The sequence below is a fragment of the Lutra lutra genome, chromosome 7 (assembly GCF_902655055.1).
Source record: "Lutra lutra chromosome 7, mLutLut1.2, whole genome shotgun sequence".
In the NCBI taxonomy this organism is placed as follows: domain Eukaryota; kingdom Metazoa; phylum Chordata; class Mammalia; order Carnivora; family Mustelidae; genus Lutra; species Lutra lutra.
This window is the reverse complement of record NC_062284.1, coordinates 108,896,795-108,922,406: the sequence shown is the minus strand read 5'-3', so window position 1 is coordinate 108,922,406 and position 25,612 is coordinate 108,896,795. Positions and strand designations below refer to the sequence as shown.

The 25,612-nt window shown below is 43.0% G+C and overlaps 1 protein-coding gene across 1 annotated transcript in view; it reads right to left on the bottom strand.

Annotated features, from left to right (window-relative positions):
• SYT16 (synaptotagmin 16) overlaps positions 1-21,124 on the bottom strand; it is a 259,900-nt gene extending 238,776 nt beyond the window's left edge. The window contains exon 1 of the mRNA XM_047739296.1: positions 21,022-21,124. Within this exon, the coding sequence (XP_047595252.1) occupies positions 21,022-21,034 (13 nt within the window). The 5' untranslated portion in view covers positions 21,035-21,124. The remainder of the gene's footprint in view (positions 1-21,021) is intronic.
• Between the last annotated feature and the right edge of the window lie 4,488 nt (positions 21,125-25,612).

The window sequence follows — 25,612 nt, the reverse complement described above, 5'->3', positions numbered from 1 at the left end:
GAAAGGAAAGGAAAAGGATCCTAATTAACTTTCTTTCAAATGAAAAGGATGTTCTTGAATTTGTAAATGATCCTTCAGAGCAACTGTCATTTTCGTAACTTCCTGTTCAACCCCTTAACTGTCACAGAGTGAAAAAGACGAGCTGTTGGCCTCTAGAGTAACGAGAAGTAAACTCCGGTTAACAACTGTCACGAACCCAGACAAGAGCAAAAGGAAACGACAGAGGCATTTCTGTTACAAACCAAAGTAAGAGATTTCTGTCACATGCATCCGATGTAGAGGACATCAAAGGAATAAACATAAGAGAAGGCCTTTCTTCAAAGTGTTTGCAATCTAGTTACTGGGTAGACATAAAAATCAGAACAAAATTCTTTTCCTTTGAAAGATGATCAATTAAAATTAAAGAATTTCAAATTAAAGCGATTACTGAGATTTCCAAAAGACTTAATAAAAACGGTTAATCTGGAAATTCTCCATTGCTCCTAATAACATGGTATTGAATACAAAAGCAATGACACAGGACCAAGCCATTCCTTTTTCCTACAAGGAACCCAGGCAGCTGGGGAGTTTGGAAGCATTCTCTGTGACAGAAACAAACACCTGGGAGGCAGATATAAGTGTGTCCCAGCACAGGGAGGGCTGAGTGGTGCTGCGGAATTTTTTTTTTTTTTAACTTGAATTACACATGGCTCCCTCCAAAAGGATCCTGATAGTCTGGGAGACCAAACTGCTGTCTGCAGATGAGCCTAGAACCCCCCTCTGTCACTTCCTACACATTCAGCCCAGGGAGATCCCAAGGGATTTCTACCCCATTTCAGTAGATTCTCAGCCAGATTGGTCCCTAGTCCCCAAAACTATTTCCAAATGACTGTGGGAACCCAAATGGGAACCACAGGGCTAACCTATTCCAGTGACTTCGTCTCATTTGGGTGATTGTACCATTAATTATCCTGTTTTTCACAGCTTCAGTCTCTCCCCTTCCATTGGCTTTTGCCCTCCAAGCCTTTAAACATCCTCAAATTTCCCCTTGATAAAGGGGATGCTAAGCTGCCCTCTCATCTCCTGACCCTCTTGTGTGAATTTCTTGACAAAACAGCCTATATTCACTCGCTCTACCTCCTCAGCTCTCTTTATCCCATAATTACTCTAATCCGGCTGCTTCAGCTCCCTTTACACCACTCAGCTAAAACTAACCCACAAGTCACCAGCCACCTTGTCATAGCCATTTTGAAGACCTTTGCTCATTACCCTGATCTCCGAAAGCACTTCTTCTCTTACCTTTGGGATCAAACAATGGGATTTTCATCCAATTAGCTGTCTAATCTTGAAAGCACTATAATCTTTTATTTCTCCTTCACCCTGTGTATCTAATATCAGACCTATAAGCCCTCGAATCTACCTCCACATTGCCTCTCTCATCCCTCTCTTCCCCAGGCATTGCCTGAGCTCAGTCCCTGAACACCTCTTGTGTGGCCTGCCCCAACAACCGCTAACTCACCTCTCCCATCCGCCCCCACTCGGCTTCTTGGGCTCCTCTCCCTCCCAGCTGTGTTCCACAAGCCACCCCCCCCCCCCCCCCCCCGCTTAATTACATTATTGAACTGGAGAGAAAAAGGCAGAAGCATAGTCAGCCCTGAGGGACTGGTGCATTTCCCTAAGTAAACCCATAGGAATCCAATGCAAAGCAAATGGACTGAGACTTGTGGGCTCAAAAGATAAATGAAGATTTTCTTAATACTGCAAATGAAGTCCTCTGGGATAAGGCTCCAGACCAGCTCACCTGTCCTCACCCCGCACCCCCAGATAGTTCCTGCATGTGCATTCCTGGCGATCAACCATGCATTTCCAGTACTCAGACCTGTGCCCCCGCAGATCCCACTGCCCCCAGGTCCCTAAGCGCCCCAATTTTTTCCATCTGTAAAGCACCTCTGCAATCTCAATTCCCCATTCAAATGTCACTTCCTGGGGGTAGCTTTTCCTGCTCTGCCAGTGAAACTCTCACTTCCTTAGGCAGGTTTGCACACCTCTGGGTGTACGCCTCCTGGCATTAGGGCCCATTCGCATCAGCTCCTTGGGACCATGAGGTCTTCATGTGGCTAGAACCCAGCACAGTGTTCAGCCTGTGGTCAAAATTCAATAAACAAACACCTTCCAATGGTTAGGGCTGACCCAAGTAAAGAGATGCTTTTGTCCTGCATTGGCCTCAGCAAACATGACAGAGCAGTGTGATTTACTGAGATGTCAGTTCATGCTTTCTTCCTGCATCTGCTATCAGCATTTTTCCTTCTTCCTCCCGAGAAGGTAAGCCACTGTATGTGTGGAGTTCTGGACTCCCAGGCCAGAGCCACCTGAGATTTTTACTGGTTTTGTGTATCACAGGGTCGTGAATGGAAGTTGCAAGTTATCCATGAAGTTTCCATTCAGACAGTAGTTTGTGGAGAAAAGCCAATGTCAGAAGGGACTAGAAATGGATATTCTTGAAGGCCAAGGAAGGACTGAGTTTAAGGGACTGTCCTCTGTCAGAAACCCAGACCCCATTCCCACTGTGCCTGCATGGGTGATGGGAGGGACCACTCCAGAAAGCCTACAAGGAATGGACATGACTCACCAGAGTGGCTATGACTCACAGAGTGGTGTGAGAAGCTGGGACAGTCACCTGACTTGGCCTCCATGATGTTCTGGTCTTCAGATGCAGCATCTCAGACTGTGGGAACATCATGATGGAACCGACGGTGGACAACAGATTGGGCCCCGTGCCAAATCTGTGCATTGCATTAGCCTGGGATTCTTATATGAGCCCAGGGAGTGGGCAAAGTTATCTTAGTAATAACTGAGATTGAATTTTCTCTCCAGCTGAACAACTAATTCAATGTAATTTAGGGAAATAAAGGACTGTGACCTAAAACAATGATAATATCATAATCTAAAACTAACACCTACTATACAACATTCACTCATATCTCCGAGAAAATTACAACATCCTTGTAATTTTCCAGAACATCCTTGAAACAGATTTGGGACATAACATTCACCCATTCTGACTTTGAACACACATTACCAAATATGCCAAGATGCTCTTACGCAGGAAATAAAAATTTCTGGCAGATATATATATATATATCTGCTTAAAACTGTTAGGAAGTCTTTTTTGGCATGTGCCAAATGGAAGAAGTGATATGTCTCTTCAAATCATAATGGTTCTCAAAGGCAAAGGCAGAAACTATCCAGGGTGACCAATGCCAGATTTGCAATGTACAAGGATGTAATGGAAAAAAGCAGTCACTGGGGAAGTACAGTTCTAGAGCATGGCCACAAGGTGGCAGAGTGACCCCGTCATCACCAGAAGTGTACTGTCGCCGGTAACAGTTTGGAACCTAGGATGTTGGAAAATCTAAGAGACTGTTAATACAAGATAGTTGAAAAGTCTGTTCCTAGAGAACTTTCCTGCTGAGAGATTTACCCTCATATTATTAATATCCCCGTTTTAAAGAGGCAGGCCCTCCACGAGCCTTACAAATGTTGAGCCCCTGGCTTAAGGATCAGCCTGCTGCGTTTAGCAGAGGATGGAGACCTAAGGTCTGGCCCTGCTTGCTAGCAAAAAGTGACCACCAAACACGGCTCTAATCTGAAACCCCCTCAGTCCCACGGCCTTGGTAGAGACTCCAAAAAGAAAGAAAGGTAAGAAAATCTCAATGTCAAACATTTCATCAAAGAAAAGCTCGACTGCCTCCGCAGTAGGAGTGTAGCCTTTCAGCTGCCTATGACCCACGCCTTCAAACCACTGCCTTCCTATCAGCACGGGTTAGTGCACCTTCTGCAGGGAAGAATGGAAAATCAATGGACAGCAACCCGAAAATTGCCATGAATTCACGGGAGACGATAAACGCTCAATTGGATATTGATTTGTGATGACAAAAAAAAAAAATACATGTTTAAAGAAATTTAGAAAATCCTAATGAAAGAAATGAGGACAGACATTTTTAAAAAATGAGGATATGTTACCTGTGACTGAATGCCAAAAGAAAGCTTATTCCCCTGGCACCCTCGCATAATTCTGGAAGCTGCCACATACTCTACAGTTAAATCCCTTTTTTCTTAAAATAGGTGAAGAGGTTTTATTGCCTGCAATAAAAATGCTGGTTATTACAGAAGACAAGGCAACACGTGGAATTTCTCACTTGCTCACTCTATTACAAACAACCACAGCAGGAGGACAGGAGAAACATGAGAGAAAAATGAGAGGATGAAGAATGGCCAAGGATTTTAGATCGGGCACATTTCATGTTTTAAGCTATCTGGTTTCCTGGGACAACATGAACGTCTTCCATTGTCCCAAACCATCATCCTGCAGTTCCCATGCATTCAAACATCTTTCACGTGAATGGATCATATGTGTCTGAGTTAAGAAAAATCGATTCAGCTCTGCCTCTGGGTCAGTGCAATGAAGACATGAGAGCAGCCATCAGCAGTCAAACTGTGCTACCAAGAGACACAGAGAAGCAGGAACCAAAAGCTGGAAGAGACTGTATTAAATCAAGCCCGAGGAATTCGATTTCTTTGACCCGAATGAAGAAGGACGTGGGAGTGAAGAACTGGAGCTGACCTCTTGAGTTACACAAGGAGATGTGGCTTCAAGCCCCGTGGTTCTCCAGTTTGGCCTTCATCAGAACCACCTGGAAGTGATTAAGGCGATTGCTGAGATACACACACACACACACACACACACACACACTCAGGAGGTCTGGAAGGGAATCCGACCAAACATTACTAACACGTTCCAGGGGCTGCTAATGTTCTGGCCAGGTGACCACGATTTTGCAAAACACTGTTCTAGACCCAGAAAAGTAGGTCTCACGAACCTGGGGCATGTGATAAATTGGGAGAGAGAGCACACATGTCTGGGAGCCAGGCTGAGAAAACTTGTTAGATTATCTACAGTTTGAAATTTATTTTTGTAGAAAAGTTTTGCTAGATGTTATCGGAGCAGTGCTGGTGAAAGCACAAGTCCACGTGATCTTTCTAGAGGAAAATTGGGCAACACCAGATTATCAAATGAGCACAAACTTTGATTCAGCAGTTGCATACCCGGGAGTAAATAATAAGTAAATGCCCATTAAAAGACAATTGTTAAATCATAAAATAATCATCTTCCATGAGAAAACGTTCACAATGTATTATGAAGCGAAAGAGTGGGTCCATGTAGTGCATATCACTGTATGAGACAGTCCTATGGAAAATGCCAGTCCATAAACTGATTTTTTTTAAGATTTTATCTCTTTGTTTGAGAGAGAGAGAGCAAGCACATGAGCAGGGGGAAAGGCAGAAACAGGCGGAGAAACAGACTCACCACTGAGCAGGGAAACCAATGTGGGACTCAATCCCAGGACCCTGGGATCATGACCTGAGCCAAAGGCAGGTGCCTAATGACTGACCCACCTAGGCGCCCCTATGAACCAATCTTTAACATCAGTGAAGGAATTAATAGCACTGCCTCCTTCACTGAAAATCTTTTGTCATAGCAAAGAATGTAACAACTTAATCTCAATATCTTCATATACTCAATGGAGATAAAAATCAGGATTTATAGAAGGTAGGTTTCTTTAAGGCCTTAAAGAAATTAAAACAAGTGCTTTGAAAACAGAAAGACATCATCAAACACCTTCCTGATTTTATGGAGAAGCTAGGATATGTGCCATCATATTCATACCATCCTGCTTTTTCAAATAATAGTTAATTGCAATATAGCAATGAGTTTAACAAATAATTTCAAAAGAAAAAAACAGAGGATCAAGAAGTATTCACATGCCAATACAACTGGGTGTATGGATGAGTGATCTACCTCAAATTCAGGACTCTGACCATAGTACGTACAGAGCTGATATGGATGCACCCTTCCCACCACAGGCCCCTAAAATTCCAGAAAAAAAAAATACATGTAATTACATAAGTGAGCTCCAAAAGACAGATAGTTCCCAGATTCCAAAAACCAAAGAAAATCAAAGCCAGGGCCTCAGCAATCCACTGGGCTTTACTTTTTTTTCTTTTTCAAGATTTTATTTATTTGAGAGAGAGCACAAGCAGGGATGGGGGTGGCAGGGATGGGAGAAATAGACTGCCCGCTGAGCAGGGGCTCCAATGCAGGATGAGGAGGCCAGGGCAGAGACTTTACTGCCTGAGGCACCCAGGCACCCCTGCATGGGGCTTTAATCTCAGATTTAGGAGCGATGGGTCTATACAAAGAAGAAGAACAGGTACTAGACCTCCATCCATGCCTCCCTGCCAGAGTGAAGCCCAACACATTAAAGAACACTCTTGCCAATGAAACTTAAGACCATACAAAGCCTGCTTAGTAGCCCAAAGAGCAAAGATGTTTGCTGGTGCCCTGGATCTTGAATTTAAAAAAAGAAAAAAAAATCACCTGTGAGAAATAGAAATTCTAAGCTTACACAAGGTGAAGTGTCTAAATTTTATTTTTCTACATTCACAGTTTAAGAACTCCGGATGAATAGTTAATCTAAAAAGTGATCCAGGACCCCTAAAATCCCTAGGGATCCAGTAAACACATGAAAATCTCTGTCCTTAGGGACTCTTTCCCAGCCCAAGGCGTATGGGAAACTCTCACTAAAGATGAGCTAGCAAAATTAAATGTCAAAGACCACATGAAGAAATAAATCACCATCAAGGTTAATCAGTAGACACCAAAGTTGACATTTCAAGAAGTGGGAACTGTAGATGAATTTAAGAGTCTAGAAAATAATGTTTTACAATAATTTAGAAAACATATTGAAACAATAAGATACTATGGGAAAAGGATTTTTTGAAGTTACGAAATATTAATGAAAATTACCATCTCTGGAGTGAAAAATGTTTGGTAGGTTAAATAGCAGAGTAGACCAGCAAAGAAAACTGCTGAGGTAGAGAATGAATCTAAAGAAATTCTGTAAGAGGAGAAGGGAGAGAGAGAGAGAAAGAGCAAGAAAGAACGTGAACACGACTGGATGGGTAGTTGGCAGATAAGAAACACAAGAAGCTTCACTGTATGTCAGTCTGAGAAGGTCTAAAAAGGAAAGAAGTGAGGGATAGGGGAAGAGCTAATACTCGGAGATGATAACAAAGAACTTTCCAGAATCAGAGATGAGAATTAAGATTAAAATGTCTTGAACAAAAACAAATCACACACACAAAAATTTAAAATTAGGTATAAACCTAACAAAATATGTACAAAACCTATGTGAGAAAAGCTACAAAATTCTGATGAACTAAATCAAAGAACTGAACAAACACAAACACAAACAAACACAAACATACTCCACGTTCATTGATAAGATTCAATACTTGTCAGGATGTTAGGTCTTCCCAGCTTGATCTGTAGATTCAATGCAATTTCAACAAAAATCCCAACAAGTTGTGTAATGGATGTTAACAAACTGAATCTAAAGTTTATATGGAGAGGCAAACGTCCCAGAATAGCGAACACAATATTGAAGAAGAACAAAATTAGAGGCTTCGAGACTTACCAAAAGCTGTGGTAATCTGACAGTGTGGTATCAGGGAAGAGATAAATAGATCAACTGAACAGATGAAAGAGCTCAGATACAGACTCCCATAAATAGAATCAACAGATACCTGACAAAGGAGCAAAGGAAATACAATGGAGCCAAGAGAGTCTCTTCAACAAATGGTGCTGAACAACTGGGCATCCATGAGCAAAAAAAAAAAAAAAAAAAAAAAAAAAAAAAATCTAGAGAAGACCTTATATCCTTCACAAAAATTAATTCAAAATGAATCATAGACAGAAATGTAAAATGCAAAACACTGAAACTCCTAGAAGACAGCAAAGGGAAAATATACATGACCTTGGACATGATGTTTTTTAGATACAACACCAAAGACAGAAGTCATGATACAATTGATAATCTAGACTTTATTAAAATTAAAAATGTCTGCTCTGTGAAAGACAATGTCAAGAGAATTAGAAGACAAGAGAAAGACTAGGAAAAAATATTTGCAGTAAATGCATTTATAAAGGTAAAGGACTATTATCCAAAGTACACAAAGAACTCTTAAACTCAACAATAAGAAAATAAACTCAATTTTAAAAAAGGACCAAAGAGGGGCACCTGAGTGGCTCAGTGGTTTAAAGCCTCTGCCTTCGGCTCAAGTCGTGATCCTAGGGTCCTGGGATCGAGTCCTGCATCACGCTCTCTGCTCAGCAGGGAGCCTGCTCCCCCCTCACTCTGCCTGCCTCTCTGCCTACTTACAATCTCTGTCTGTCAAATAAATAAATAAAATCTTTAAAAAAAAAAAGGATCAAAGACCTTAATAGACACCTCATCAAATAAAACATTCAGAGAGCAAATATGAAAAGATACTCCATATCATATCTCACTACAGAAATGCAAATTAAAACAGTATAATACCACTATACATGTATTAGAAAGACAAAAATCTGGAACACTGACAACATCAAATACGGGCAAAGATGTAGAGCAAGAGGAACTCTCCTTCATTGCTGGTGGGAATGTAAAAAGGTGCAACCACCCTGGAAGACAGTGCTGTGGTTTCTTACAAAACTAAACCCACTCTTACCATACAATCCAGCCATTGTGCTTTTTGAAATTTATCCAGATAAGCTGAAAACTCATGTCCACACAAAAATGTTTATAGCAGCTATAGTCATAACTGCCAAAACTTGGAAGCAATCAACTTGTACTTCAGTAGGTGAATAGATAAATCAGCTGTGTTACATCCAAACAGTGGAATATTATCCAGCACTAAAAAGAAATGAGCCATCAAGCCATGAGAAGACATGCAGGAAACTTAATACGTATCTCTAAGTAAAAGAAGCCCATCTTAAAAGGCTACCTACCGTTATGATTCCAACTATCTGACATTCTAGAAAAGGCAAAACCGTAAAAAAGATCAGTGGTTGCTGGGGTGGCAGGAATGAACAGGCAGAGCACAGGGAATTTGGGGAGTGAAAATGCTCTGTTTGAAAAAACAGCGGGTGCATGTCATTATAAATTTGTCCGAACACACAGAATGTATAGCACCAAGAGCGAACTCTAATGCAAACTGTGGACTTTGGAAGATTATGATGTATCAATGTAGGTTCATCCTTGGTGAATAAATAAACTAATGCACCATTCTCTTAAGTAATGTTGATATGGAGATTATGTATACATGGGGGCAGAGAGTATATAGGAAGTCCTTCTTCCTCTCAATTCTGTTATGAATCTAAAAATTTCTTTGAAAAAAATATACATCTATTTATATAATGAAATTGAAATTGAAAATAAAAGAACTCTCAAAATCAACCAAAGGGGAAAGATAATGTAACTAAAAACTAAATTGTAAGTTACATTTCTCATTAAAGATAGATGCCGACAGTCTGAAAAATCATGTATTAAAATGTCGAGAGGAACTCCATTTTTGGACAAGATGAAATAAATGTAAAAAAGGGAAGGAGGAAGAAGGAGGAGGAGGAAGGAAAGAAGAAAGAGAAGAAGGAGAAAACTCCAAGATAAGTCCACTCTCTATAGCTCAGGGGTTCTCAACCTTGGTATTATTGATATTTTGGACTAGATCATTCTTTTTTGTTCAGGGCAGGGGTCGGGCTATTCTGTGTACTGTAGCATATTTAGCAGCATCTCTAATCTCTACCCACTAGATGCCAGTAACAACTTCCCACTTGTGACAGCAAAAAATGTCTTCAGACACTGTCGGATGTTACCAGTAGGGCAAATCATCCCCAGCTGAGATCTCTTCTCTCCAGCCAGAGGACTTGGAAGAAGACAGCCTGAAAGGACAGAACCTCTTTTAATCCACTTAGCCCAATCCAAGCAGACAGTATGAAAGAGCCACATCCCTGTGCCTCCCCACCAGTCACTGTGGAGACCTAGGGGAGAAGCCCTGCTGTCCATTATCCCTACACTTCCAAAGCCGGAGCGTGCCTCGTCCTCACAGCATGTGCTACAGACAGGGCAGGCTGGAGCCTCGATGACCATCCCTGCTGTGCACTAAGACAACAGCAGGAAAAAAGCAATGGCCCGCCCTTTCTTCGCTGGCACAGTGACCACAGAGGCCACAGGCTATGAAGGGAAGCACTGTCATCCGCCATGTTGTACCAAGTGAAGGATGGCAAAGCTGCGTTACCCTGCCTCATCTCAGCTGGGGGGGTGAGAGGTGGTGGTGAAGACGACACAGAAGAGGGAACTGGATAAAGAAAACGTACACATCTGTGAAGTTCTGAGCATACCCCTAAATGGTCCATGCATGCAACCAATCTCAAACAGGAAAGTTGTGAGAACTGAACTAGAGTGAGAAACAAAATACACAGGCCCAACATTCTAGAAGCCACAGGGTGAGGATGTCATCACTCCTCATGTACCCTCTGCCAATTCTGATGAACAGTCAAGAAAAGGAGGGGCGCCTGGGTGGCTCAGTGGGTTAAGCCGCTGCCTTCGGCTCAGGTCATGATCTCAGGGTCCTGGGATCAAGCCCCACATCGGGCTCTCTGCTCAGCGGGGAGCCTGCTTCCCTCTCTCTCTCTCTCTCTCTCTGCCTGCCTCTCCGTCTACTTGTGATCTCTCTCTGTCAAATAAATAAATAAAATCTTTAAAAAAAAAAAAAAGAAAAGGAAAATGGAAAGACAAAATATTGGTATTACTATGAAAGTAGTTTTGGCCTCACTGACCCTCGAAAGTCTCAGGAACCTCCACCTCCCAGGGTTGCTAGGTCCACACTTTGAGAACTGCTAGAGTAAAGAGGGGAATCCCAGGAAAAGAAAAGTCTCTCAGTAAAGAAACAGACCGAATTTGACAAGCATGTGCGTAGCTATGCAAGGCACCATGCTTATTCAATAGAATGACAAAATTGAGGAAATAAACCTAAAAGTAGATCTTTCCCTCATAGGACATATAGACTAGAGAGAAGCCAACAAAGGGAAAAAAGGGGGAGGTATAGATAAAGTGAGCAATGGGTTGTGTTGAGAATCTGGTGGACAGCTGCATCTGTTGGAAAGTTTATAAAGACTTCAAAGAGAAAACAGCATGTGATTTGGGGCACAATGGGGGTACAGAATCTCTTTTAAGAAAATAAGTCCAGACTCCTCCCTTCCATTCATTTTATATAGGCTGATTTTATCAGATAAAGATGTAAATCAAATGCTTGTCTCTAGGATCCAACTCAATTTATTAAAACTAGGATAGTCTTACCTTAATTACAAGTAGCTAATGACTGTGATTATATCTCTCTTACTGGAGAATAGCTTTTGGGTGATAAGTAAAAACCAAGAAAATCAAGATGTTCAGAGTTTCAAGAAAAGAACATGCAATAAAAATCAATATTTACCGCTGGGGAAGAAAAAAAACTCCTCAGAGGAGTTTCATATCCTAAACTCTGAGTCCGTTTCAGAGCAAGAATTCAGCCTGCAGTTTGTTGTCACACAGAACAATATTGTCAGTAGTCAGGAATTCTTCAGTTTCCAGGTACCTGTCATCCTCTCAGTAAGTCAAAAACAAGTTTGAAATGGAGAAGATCATTTACAAGAACATAACACAAATAGAGGCTTAAAACCTTAAATAATCCCTTATCCCTTTATGATGCTTCACACACCGACAAGGGACCTTAATAAAATCCATTTGCCCCCATGAGAAAATAGCTTCTCTTTGATAGAGTTGTCATTCCCCTTATTTTTCTCCTTTTGGGACCTTCGCCGGCATTTTTTTTTAATTCAATTAGCCAACGTACAGGACATTATTAGTTTTGGATGGAAGGTTCAATGATCCCTTAGTTGCATATAACACCACACAGGACTCACCACATCACATGCCCTCCTTCATTGATTTTCAAGCTTAATTTTACAGCTTTGTACTGACTCGTCTGATTTTTAAACTTTTCCAAAAATGAGACCTTTTGAGTGTTTAAATTTTTAAAAATTTTTAATGGCTTTCATAAAAGTAGTTCACAAAGCATATCGTCTGCTGCTTATTTGAAGCTCCCTCAGCAGCCTCTCATTCAGACATGACTTCCCCAATAACAGCTCCAAGACCAAAGACTGCCCTTCCCTACCACACCATCCTTCCTACAGCACAACAGTTCTCTGGTAGGCGGGAGGAGAACAATTTCTTTGCCGAGCAAGGCAATTACCATTCCGGGCTTTACTGCCCCCATGTTATCTAAAGTTTTAAAGAGGAATGGGATGCTCCAAACAAAAAGCTAACTGAAGTAGATGCTAAAAGTTTCGTGGGCGAGTATGGAAAACAGACTCTAAGATGGTCTCCAACTGTCCCCACCTTCTGATACTCATACCCTTGTGTGATGCCTTCTCTTTGAGTTCAGGCAGAATCTATAACTTGCTTCTAAGCAAGAAAATATGTCAATGGTAATGAGATGTCATTTCTATGATTCTATCAATTAAGATTTTAATATCTATCTTGCTAGGAAATTCTGTCCCTTGCTGGCTGTGATGAAGTAAGAGAACATATTGAGGAGGTTCATGTATTAAAGACCAGAGAATGTCCTCCAGCCAACGAGAAATGGAGATCCTCAGTCCACGAGACTGCAAGGGTCTGAATCCTGGCAACATGTGATGTGCTGATAATAGGCCAGTATAAGCCTGGAAGTATATCCTTCCCCAGTCAAGCCTCAGGCCTTCTGAGGAGAACCTAGCCCTGGCTGGCAGCCTAATCGCAGCCTTGCAGACTCCCCATTTCCAGAAGTCCTGCCCAGACTCCTGACTTCACAGAGCTGGGAGATGGATGGGCTGTTTTAAGGCACTAAACTTGTGGAAACTTGCTACACCAATAGATAACAAATACAGGGGGAACACAAAGAAAAATAACGATAACTATAATTATAATTGAAATTATCACCACTAAAATCTAACAATTGATTCTATGCTAATGGCCAGTCAAGAAGGACATTATTACGTGTCTCTAAAAAGCCTAAGGACAGGATGGTAGAGTCTGAGGCATAAAGGGCAATCCTCTACTTTCTGACTATGGAGAAGCAAGGCAGGGCTGCTTGAAGGCAGCCTAGCTGCTGGGGACTCTACAAACTTGAGGCTGACAGAGCCAGTGTGGTTCAGTAAAGTTCAAAGGAATAATGAAAGGGGAGGGAAAAAGAGATTGGCAGGTAAGCAGAGTTAGAGCCTGGATTGAAATGCAAGAGAAACGGGGAACATCAAGATGGGCAGTGGGAGTATGAGACAGAGAAAGGCTACTCTCAGAACAGGATGGCTAAGGTCAGGACCAGCAGGGACATCAGGCAGATGAGGTCATTACAGACATTACTAGAAGATTATAGCCTTTTTACACTTGATCTTAGCCAAAAGGTCAAGAAGCAATAGATTATGCCTTTTTAAAACTCAATAATGGGACAACCAGAAATTTCCTCAGGCTTATTGATATCATTGGAAAGGATTTATAAGACTTCAGAGCCAGGAGGGTATCAAACTCTGGGGTGGCACCCTGAAACAAAACCCATCCAGTTCCACAACCACCCATCGGTCATGCCCAAGTGAGGAACAAGACTACAAAGCCCAAAGAGATCACCAATCAGCAGAGAGGTTCCCACAGCCCTCTTGCATCTTCCATAAAAGAGACAGCTGTCGTAGCACCTCTCAGACCCCATCACTGAAATCGCCCTACATTATTAAAAATTGTGTGTGTGCCCATTTGCCACAAGCCCACATGCTCATGACACATGCTGCAAGCACGCTTGGGTAAAACAGTAAGCCTTGGAAAGGAAACGCCATGCTTTAATACTTCTATTTTAAATCTGAGTTCTCTACCTTTGGGTGATTTCTCCTGGATTCACTTCTGTAGAGTCTTACATTTCTAAACAGATAATTTAATCTTCATTTTATATTCTTTACAAAGAAAAAAGGAATCAAAGACTGGGACTCCCATTTCTAAAGAACAGATTATTCCTGTAACATGAGGCACACACTATGGAATGGATCTTGTAGAGAGTGAGGAGACATTTATTTGATGGCTACCATGTGCACCATCTCATTTAATTTCTACAGCTTCTCAGAGTGGAATAAAACAAAGCCCTAGGAAGTTAAACAATTGACCCGCGGTTGCCTAGACAGTGAGTGTTAGGTCCAGAGTTCAAAGCTTGAGCACTTATGAAACTAAGCCTGTACTTTCTTCCACCATCACACTGAGTTCATCAACTTTTCAATTGTCTATTGAGCTAAGTCAATGGAAAATCTAATTTTGATTAAATAGATTTTAATAGATTAAAGCAGTATATAAATGTACTAGTATGCAAGCCAGGGCAATTTTCACATAGGGTGGATAAAATCATTTTATGTGTCTTAATCTTCATTTCATTGTAAATCAAATTATAAAATGTGACATTACATTCCTAAAATTAGAACTCTCAAGAACATTATACTCTTATTTTCAATAAGAAAATCTATCATAAAGGGATGGTATCTATGCATAAATTTAAAATGCCTAAGATCAGATGTGCATAATCTAGTAATGGGAGCATAAAAGCTATGTATAAGAATTTTATTTGCAATATATGCTTCAGATACCTCCTTAATTTATTAAGAGTTGTCAAAGAGTTTTACCCTCACTTTAGTATATACATCATCATTGTTAAATGGCATAATGGTCATCTTTCTATCAGACCACAGTGCTAAATAATAGTTAATAACTTAATGGTACCCTCATGACCTAAAAGAACAAATGTCATCCAAATCTACCCTATGCAGGAAAAGGCTTATTCCTCCCATGAGATCTGGCCCATTTCTACACAAAACATTAGAAAGTCAGCTCAGCAAGAAAAGGCTTCTCTGGGCTTACCAAATCAAAGATGCCATGCTGAAATTAAAGCATACGGAATTCTAGCCAGGCAGGATGAAGTCAGTCATTCCGACTTTCTGAATGTTTCAATAGGGTCACATCAAGTAGATAAAATTAAAATACTGTCTCCAGACCCATCTTTATGTTTTCTTCAAGAATTTTAATTCTTGGTTTAAAAACAGGAGGAGGAGTTGGGAAAACACAAGAACAAGCAGCTTCTCAGATCCTTTTTTCTAAACCATTTATAATTACCAGGCTTAGTCAGCTTTTCAAACTTAAAACAAGCGCACAAGCCGCATATGTCAAGTCGATATGTCCTCAGAACTCTGGTTTCTATTCTATCATACTAACAATATCCAAATGCTATCATCTCTTATCATGGAATTGTTACTTTTCCTAAGTGCACTAGCAGCCTGGGCATTTTGGGAGGGGAAGAGTGTGCAGGGAAAAACGTTGAGGCATCAATGGTTGAAGGAACATGGTATCTTGCATTTACTTTCAGAATACCTTCTCCCAAAAAAAGTAGTGGGGAGATAGATGCAATAAGACTGAAAAAACACTGAGTACATAGAGTACCTTATTATACTATTCTCCCTCCTTTTTATGTATATGAAGTTTTCTGTGATTAACAGTTTTGATAATGTTATGACCTCAAACCAAAATTAGGAGTTCAGAATAAGGGTCTTTCAACATGTTTTTTTTTTTGTTGTTTTTTTTTTTTTTTTCAGAAAGTAAACTCAGTGGTAATAGACCACAATACCTCGAACCACAGATTGTCATCCCACCATTGTCATTTATAAGTTGTTGAGTTTTTTCTTTTTGTTGTTTTTTTAACAGAAGAGCTGCAAGATTGTGGAGAGAATGCCTAGATTCTCCAAAATGTTAAAATTTTGCCACATTTTATCTTTCTTCCGTGTATAACACACATATACATATAAATGCACACATATGTACTTATTTTTCTCCTAAACCTTTTGAGATTTGGTTGCAGACATCATGCCCCCTTACCTGTAAATACTTCAGTTTCCCTTAAGAATGAAGCATTCCTTTCCAAACTACAATTAAAAATATCATAGTTAAGGGATTTAACTTTGGTACAAGGCCATTATCCAATATATCTGTATTCAAATTTCACCAATTACCGCATGTTGTCCTTTGTAGCATTTTTTTCTCCAATTTAGGGTCTGATCCAAAATCACCCACTGTGTTTACTTGTCTCTTTGGTCTCCCTCAATCTGGACCATTCCTCATGCAACAGACATTTGTAGAATGTCTCTCAATGTGCATTTGTCTGATATTTTCTCTAGATTAGAGCCAGATTATAGGGGCACCTCAGTGGCTCAGTTGGTTATGTATCTGCCTTCAGCTCAAGTCATGATCCTGGGGTCCTGGGATCAAGTCCCACATCGAGCTCTCTCATTCAGTGCGAAGTCTGCCTCTCCCTCTCCATCTGTCTCTCCCCCAGCTCATGTATACACACAACCGCTAATAAATACACAAAATCTTTAAAAAAAAAAAAAAAAGAACCAGATTATACATTTTTGGCACAAGTGGCATTGGGTCCTCCCAGTGCTTCATATCAGGAAACACAGGATATCAGTTTACTCCATTACCAGTGATATTAACTTTGATTACTTGGACTAGGTAGTGTATCCCCCAGTTTTCTCTACTGTAAAATTACCATGTTCCCCTTTGCAATTAATGTAAGTCATCTGCGGGGAAATTCTCCAAGAATGTAAAAATTCTGGTCTTCAAGTTTTCACACAATAGCTTAGCATCCATGGATGACTTTTGGGTCAATCGTTACTATGATGGTTGCAAAGTAGTAATTTTCCAACTCTTAGTTGGCCTCTATTTTTTAATTGGCACTATTTGCAAGCTTTTTAAAAATTACAGAATTGGAAACAAATTTACCCAAGAATGGGCCCGTTTTCACTCAGAGTCAAACAATTTTCTTTCAAATCCTAAACATCCTAAATCCTGAATGCTACCTATCTAGCAGAAGTTCCAACCTTCACCTGCTAACCACCTGTGCTTGATTTTTCTTTTCTCTGCTCTCCTTCCTTCTATCCTGAACGCTAAGCACAGAGTGGAAATTGCTGATGGGGCATGTGGGCTGGAGAAAAAGAAACTGCAGGTTACTGACCACAAGTAGAAAGGAGGGGATAGGGGGGTGCCTGGGTGGCTCAGCGGGTTAAAGCCTCTGCCTTCGGCTCAGGTCATGATCCCAGGGTCCTGGGATCAAGCCCCACATCGGGCTCTCTGCTCAGCAGGGAGCCTGCTTCCTCCTCTCTCTCTGTCTGCCTCTCTGCCTACTTGTGATCTCTGTCTGTCAAATAAATAAATAAAATCCTTTAAAAAAAAAAAAAAAAAAGAAAGGAGGGGATGGGGGATGGCCACTGGTGGAGGTGGCCTGGGTAGGTAGCTTGGGAATGGACCAAGCAGTACTGACACAAGATCAGCCAGTAAACGAGGAACAACCAAACGGGGACCAGACGCTTCCTTCATGAAGCCAAATGTTCGCCAACAACAGCAACAAGGACCAATTCACTTGAGACTTGCCGGAGATTTCTGGGGTGTCATATAATTACATATTTCCAACATTGCCCAAACATGACTTACTGTCCCTGAGAAACTATTCTCATAAATAGACTACAGTGACTTCAATAATAAAGACTCATAAGGAGAAATATTAGTAATGAAACAAATGACATAAATGGAAGAAAAAGAAAAATACTTCACTGTGATTTGGAAACAAAATTATCTGGAACACTTGTTACTGAGGCAATCACAAAACATAGTTCAAATACCTAAGTACCACCACTTTATACAATAGACCGGGCTGTTTGTACTAACAGCAGTTTTTCCCTGCTAGTCTCTTACCTTTTATTCCTATTACAATTCCTCCCAATTTTTCAACTTTTCAAGATCTTACAACCTGAATTATCCAAATAAAAACACAAATAACCCAAGGGGAATTTAGTTTGAAGATCCCAAGTTCCCTACCATTTCATGATAACTCATTGAGAACCAAACTGAGGCTCTCAGATGCTCCATGCGTCCTTGGGAATGGGCTCCTAGACAGCAGCATGCTGTCTGGACAGAAGGATATTTTTGTTCTATTTGTTACATTCTTTTTCTGAAGGTTGTAAGTTGCCAGGCAAATATTTTTAAAGTATCTCAGTATTTTATATCCATTTACATACCACATTCATAAAGAAGGTCCTTCTGGATTCCTTCCAGAAATGACTGGAGTAGAGCATTCACATTTTGCCTGGTTTTAGAACCAATATTTCTCTCAAGGGGAAATTTCCTGGGGGAGAAAAATGGGGAGAGCAGTCAGCTAGAGCCCTTAGGCAGCACTGTGCCCAGCTTTGCTATGTCTAAATGAGGCCATGTACTCGCTGCGCAGTGACAGGACAGGACTGCTGAAGAAGTGATGGTCACTCTATGTGCCTACCTGCCTCTCACCTGAGGAGGTAGAGGAAAGGACAGGAAGGACGGTAGCTTCAACATCACCTGGAAATTGTTAGAAATGTAAATTCTCAGGCAACCATCCAACATGACTATATCAGAAGCGCTGGGCTGGGGCCCACCAGTCTTTTAACAAGCCCTCCAGATCATTTGGATACACATTTAAGTCTGAAACTTACTACATTAAAAGATGATTAGATAGATAGATAGATACAAGAATATTTTTTAAAAAGCTCTTGGGGTAATTATAATATGTAGCCAGGCTGAGGACTCTGTCTCTGGGAGGAACTCTGGGCGCTAGTTTCAGGACCACATTGATGCTGACTGTAAAAGGACTATGGGACTTGAAGCTGTAAGCATGGTCAAGATTTAGGGAGAATTTTTCAAGACACTGGCTGAGAATGCTTCCCTTCTCTTCATTTCCATAGTAGAAACACGTAGGAAGTCTCTCACATTACTTCCGAATAAGAACAAAGACAAACTAATTATCCTCTACACTCTGGAAACTTCAGATTTCCAGCTCCATCCCAGCCGAGAACAAACAGATTTAAGACTATGCCTAAAAATCGGTTCGTGAGATAATGAGGTTGAATATTATAATTTTTTTCCATAAACAAAATCAATGGAATTAAGTTTGATGCTTCAGTAGAGTTGAATATACCATGTAAGGAAAAGAAAAAAAACAGTTATCTAAATAAATTGGGACAGAAATATGCCCAGTTTTTTTCTAGAATACCAAGTGGATCATCTTTGCCCAAAATATAGAAAATGAATAACAGAACACTGTCCTACAGCATTTGTGTGATGCACGAATGCCTATAGGTGCTTCAAGCTTCTTTGTTTTTGTTTTCCTTAAGAAATACAGTTAGGCCGGGTGCCTGGGTGGCTCAGTGGGTTAAAGCCTCTGCCTTCGGCTCAGGTCATGATCCCAGTATCCTGGGATTGAGCCCTGGATCAGGCTGTCTGCTCCGCAGGGCACCTGCTTCCTCCTCTCTCTCTCTCTGCCTGCCTCTCTACCTACTTGTGATCTCTGTCTGTCAAATAAATAAATGAAATCTTAAAAAAAAAAAGAATCTTTTGGGCACCTGGGTGGCTCAGTAGGTTAAGTCTCTGCCTTTGGCTCAGGTCATGATCTTAGGGTCCTGGGATCAAGTCCCGCATTGGGCTCTCTGCTTGGCAGGGAGCCTACTTCCTCCTCTCTCTCTCTCCGCCTGCCTCTCTGTCTGTCAAATAAATAAATAAAATCTTAAAAAAAAATAAAAATAAAAAATAAAAAAAATACAGTAAGGACAAATGTAATTATCTGCCTCTTTATTGAGTCTTAATTTATTAACAAAAGCCTGAATCCATAATTTCTTTTCCTATTAAAAAAAAAAGTTAGACCACCCATTTATAAATGAGGAGAGAAAAGGGGATGCTTGGTCCAGATTAGCTTGTGTTATTATCAAAACATGATCTACATATTTTTTTCATTTAAAAAGAGAGAGAGCATGTTTGTATTTCCACACATATAAAATGATGGTAAAGAGGGTGAGCAACCACCCTTTACTGAGGGCCAAATCTGTGCCCATCACTGTGCAAAGATAGGTCAGCTTTGTCCTGACTTTAAAGATAAAGAAACCGAGGACATATGACATGGGTCCCACTACTAGTGAATTTCAGAGGTTTAAAATACTGATCTGTTTGTCTACAAAAACCCACACTCTCTGCACTATACCAAAGTTGTGTTCTTGGCTGGGAGAATAGTCTAAGAGAAAAATAATGATTGCAGAAATGTGAACCCCCATCTTCCCATCTTTGTCCCCTCTCACCCCTCAAAAATGCCTACCAAAGCTCCTCTCTAACCAACATATCATTCATTCATTCATTCATTCACTCATTCATTCAAGGGTTCCCTAAAATGTGCCGGGTGTGTGGTAAGGGTTTTGGACACAGCGCCTCCTACAAAGTTAAGTATGGGGCAGGTGTGACTAATGGTTTTACTCTGACCTCCCTTTGGGACCCTATTAATATGCATCCAGCTTTCAATACTTCTTACTTAACCAGCTTTCATAGACGTGATTCCATTTCCAAAAGCACTGAGCCAAGAAAGCAGTGGTGCCAAAAGGCTCCAAGGAGGCCAACTCAGCGCCTTCCAACACTTCCATTCAGTAGTTTTAATCTACGTTCACGCGCTAACCTCACTCACTGTCCGTGGTGACCAGGTGCGGTCTCTGGCCAGCCCTCAGCTGCCCCCTGGGGACATGGCCCTGGTGGGGCCGCGGGGCAGCCGACCAGTCAGGCCACCCGTATCCTCAGAAGGCAAGCGCGCAAATCACCAAATCACCAAACTCGAGGCGAACCTTGAGCCGACAGCGCCAAAAGCTCGCGGCGTCTTGGTGGCAGGGCCCCCCAAACGCTGGGTCTGGGCCTGGGGGCACTTTCCCCGAAGGGCTCGATGACAGGCCCCGCGGCATCCGCTGTGTCCCCTCCATATCGACGGAGCATGCCCTTTGGCCACATCCCTCCCGGGCAAGGTGCCAAAACCACCTGCGCCTCTCAAGTCCTAACAGGCAGCGGAGGGTGATGGGCGGAGGCGCAAGGGCTCGCCTCGGGGGCGCGGGGGGACCCCGGCCGCCGCTCCCGCGAGCCTGGCACAAAGGCAGACGTCGGAAAGAGGAGTACTGCCCACCCTTGGGGCCCCGCGGCCTCCCATCCGGGGCCTCGGCGGCCCGAGCGCACTTACTTCCAGTCGCCATGGTCCGGCGAGGGGGCTGCTGGGCGGCCGCCCGCTGCTGGGGGACCCGGTGCCGAGCCGGCCGGGCGCGCGCTCCTCGCCAGGCCCCGCGTGCTCGGGAGCCGCGCCGCGCACAGCCCCTCCCGCCGCGCGCCCCCGCCGCGCCGCCCCGCGCCCCCGCCCGCCGCTCCCTCCAACCCCGCCGCCCTGCAAGCTCCCGGGGAGCCCAGCCCCGCGGGCAGAGGCGGCCCAGCTACCGCCCGGGCGGGCGGCTGACCCACCCCTCCTGGCCTCGCAGCATCTGGTCTCCCTCCTTAACCCTCCCCTCCTCCAGAGACAGTGAAAGCAGCAACCTGGAAACAGGCTCCTGGCCACGCCAGGGTCTCCTCCGAAGGCAGTCTCTCCAGACCTCCTTTCCCACTATATTCCCCATTCCATCCTTGTTTTCATGCCACCTTAACATTTTCCACCTCATCTCTGCCCAAGCTTCCTGCCTGTGGCTTGGAACCCAAGAGTCAGTGCTCAACCCCAGCTGGAAAAAGCAAAGCCTGAAAAGAGAGTTGAGAGTGGGAGGCAACGCTCAGCCAGGTGCCAGACAACGGTCCTTCTGCAGGAGAACTGCTGGGACACCCGCTCAGCGCCGTCCTGGTAGGTTCCAGGGGTCCTGTGTCCTTCATGTCACCGTCTGTTTTGTCTCCAATGTGAAAACAGCATCTGGCACATAGTAGGCTCTCAGCAGCTATCTGTCAGGTGGGTGGATGGATGACTGTATGACCCGAGGCCTGCATGAGTAAATGAGTGATTGACTATATGACCGGCTAGATGAGCAACTGATTGACAGATGACCAGGGGCCAAACCATAGCCCCGCCAGCTAAGAATGGGCGCTTGGATAACTGGATCAGCCAGAATGAGTGAGGCAGACCGTTTTGTGGCCTCACAGGCCATTCATACATGATTCAGGAGGGCTCTGAGAGGAAGCTGGGACAGCTGTATACATCTTCTTAGAATTCACAAACCGATTTCTGATGGAAGCTTGGTATGTCAGTGGCAGGGACACCTGAGAACCCCAGATCCTGTATGTAAAGAATCAAATAGCTCAAACATAGAATCTAAAGCACATGCGATCTATTTACTCCTTCCAGATATAATCTATTTGATGCTTTTGAGGATTCACATTCAACTCCATCCGTAGGGATCCCCTCAGGGATCTTCCTGGCCCTGGGCTAGAAGACAAAGAGATAAGACAGGGTCAGAAGCAGCTCCCATTGGGCTGGGAAAAGCAGGGAACAACACAGAAGTCCTTTCTGATCAGTGCACAGAACACAGATGAAAGAGGTTGACAGTCCAATCAGGTTCAACAGCATATCTGTAGGGATCCAGGGGCATCAGGTTTTTGTTTGCTTTTCATCTTTGTGTGTTTAACACAAGTGATCCTGAAGCATACTTCTAGCTAACAAGCACAGAGATCTGGCTCATTGGTCTTTCACAGCAACCCTCCGTGGTAGGTCCCCAAAGCAAAAAAGACCTGAAATGGATCAGATGAGGGAAAGAAAAGAAGACTTAAAGATGACCCCGGAATTCAGGACCTATCAGAAGTTCACAAACCAGTAGGTTAAGTTGCTGTGAGGGGGAAGATCATGAGTTAGGTTTGAACTCATTGGAAGGGTCACTAGAACATTCACGAGGCTCTTTATTAATTGCACCAACTTTTCTAAGTCAGAGTTGGAAAAGTGATAACTCCAAGTTCAAGAAGTGTTTTCTGAATAACGGACCTGTTAGAGAGTAGGTATATTAGCCTGGGGCCAGGTGAGGGATGAGGATGCCCCAGGTATGGATAATTCTCTTCAAAAATTTGGCAGTGCAGGGAATGAAAGGGGATGGAAGAGCTTTAAGGGAAGATAGGATTGGAGGTAAGACTGGTTTTTGTTTTGTTTTTCTTTAAGATACAGGATTTTTCTGGAGGATTATTTCTGTGTGCATGTTCAAGAATGTAAAAGAGAAACAAATGTTTGCTTTTCCTTAACTAAGTTGACTTTCTGGCCCCCGTCCCCATTCCACCTGGTGTTGGGGAGCTTGATTTTAGTCAGTTCAGGGTAAACTCCATTGATTCAGGTTTTTCTCGGGCAATTCCGTTTTCTCGCCCCAACTCTTCTGGGGGTTGCATCCAGGTTGAAGGAAAGAGCTGGACAGCATCAGGGGTGTTAGGATGTACCTGACCTTCGAGCACCATCTCACACTATGAGGGGCCTCTAATATCTGGCATCCAGAGCCCATCAGGCCTCCTCAGCAGTGGCTGACCTCCAGGTGTCAGTCCATGAGGATGCCTCTGCTGCTCTGTCCTCACCCACACCCAGAACCTCGCTGGGGCTGACGCTCCCCCTTGAAATTTCATTGTTCTTGTGGGGAAGTCTGGCTCTCTGCCCAGGCCATTCTGGGGCAACAGACAAACCTATAAGAGAGTTTGGGCCTTTCTGAATGGGCCATCCAACCTCGCCTTTCTTACCATCCCCTTACTGCGGTGGCAAAGGGGAACTCTGCACGGTTTGCCAACAAGACATTTAATATAAGACAAATGTCCCCATAGGACTTTTCTAACCTGTCTGGAAGTTCTCTCATCCCCCTGGCAATGGGTTCTCTAAGAAATGGTGGGAATGGGTACAAGATGTTTTTAACTACAGATAACTGCAGAGGGTGCCTTAAACAGTAGAAACATCTTATTACATAACATCACATAACAAGGAAGCCAAAAGTGGTGAATCCAAAGTCAGTGAAAACTCAGAATCTTCCTATTCTGCCATCCTTACTTTGTGGACAAGAAGACTGACACAGCACAAACACCTCATATCCTCCATGGCATTCCAGAAGTTGGGGGATAGGGTATTCCTTCTTCTCTCTCTCTTTTTAATCAGGGGAGACATCTTTGTAGAAAGCCCTCAAAAGCCGCCTCCTCCCATTCTAGCTGCAATGGGGGGGGTGGCTCTGGGAGAGCAAGTGTCTGTTGACTTCAGCTTCTATGACATGAGGTAGGTTCTGTTGGAAAAGAGAGTGGGTAGGGAAAGCCTGTTGGGCACCCCATGGGTATTTGCCATTGCCTTCTCACACCTCCGTAGGATCTCAGCTCCTTGCTCTCCTTTATAACTCTTCCTGTCTCCAAAGCTGAGGAAATTCATCTCCTAAGAGGCTGGAAAAAGGACTCTTAAAACATCCTATATTCTTGCAAATCTCTGTGTCTTGTTCATGGACTTTTGCTTCTGAAATTCAAAAGCCAAGATTCTGGTTTCTTTTCTTTGGTGTTTTATACAACCTAGGGCTATAGATGCCAAAGTCTAGTTAGAGACAGGGAGACCCACACAGTAAGTGTAATTATGTAACAGGAATGAAAAAAACACACAAGTTAGTATCAAGCAAAGATATTAGTACAATTTCAAGGGGAGAACGAAGGAGTGACTGGAGAGGAAGGATCTAAAATATTGAGGCAGGACTGGGTGTTGGTTGAAAGAGTGGCTGGCATCGCCAGCATAGACAGAGTTCTGGCTTAGGCACATTTTCAGTCTCAGAAACATAGGTTGAGGGATAGAAAGTAATGATACCAAGGGGTTCTGGGGTTGGAAGAGGGAGTTTGAAGGAGTTCAGGCGTGCTATATGACCCCAAAGTTCAGGATCATGTAAGGACATGTGCTTACAAGGAAGGAAGGAAGCAGAGAGGTGGTAGAGGACTTAGAGTGGAAAGCTGAGAGGGAACCTAAAGCACAAACAGAAGAGGCTACAGAGAGGTCCTACCTGGAACTGGACTTCAGGAGCACACCAGGGAAGGCGGCCATGTGTAAGCTTTCTCCAGCATGGCTGAGGAGAGTAGGCAATGGAAGAGGACAGGACTTGGAGGCCAAAAAGAGGGAGAAATTCTAGATTGTGTCCCTGTGTCCCTGAAATAGCAAGCCATGAGGTTCAGGGGGCCTGGAGGGATAAGCGGAGCTACAGAGGGAGTCAGGTGGGAGTGGGAGGCTGTGCAGGGGCTCAGGGCCTAGAGACCCGGAGGAGGGTGGGGAGGAGGGTGGTGGTCTGTGAGAACTTTAACCCTTTGGCCTGTGCATACATAAAGAGCATCAGGACAGAAAGGACAGGCCCCAGGGACTGCTTACCAAGTGTTTTAGCTATGGTAATTTGTGATTATTGCAGGGCTCTTCTGACTTATTATTGGCCATAATTGTGAGGCAAATGTCACCACCCACATAGCTTGAGTTCATTTCCAAAATAAGAAAGGACAAATACCTCTTACACGCATTGCGTGGAAATTACCATCTAGGCTCTCTGACCCTTGGCCTATGACCACATCCTGTTGCCTTTATTAACTGTGGCTATCAACAGGAAATGAGAGCAGGCCAGGGTGAGGGGCTGCAGCCGCCCGCTCAGTGGGTCTGTGTCATCGTGGAGACTATTCTTGGTTGAGATAGCTCTTGCTTTGTGTCTTTGTTAGAGTAGGTGAAAACAGAAAAATCATCTTAACTATGATTTGTGCATGTAGGCTGTGAGCTAATGAGCATTTTATCCGACAAGAGAGGAAATTTTTATTGTTTTTTATAAAACCTGCCTTTGATTTTC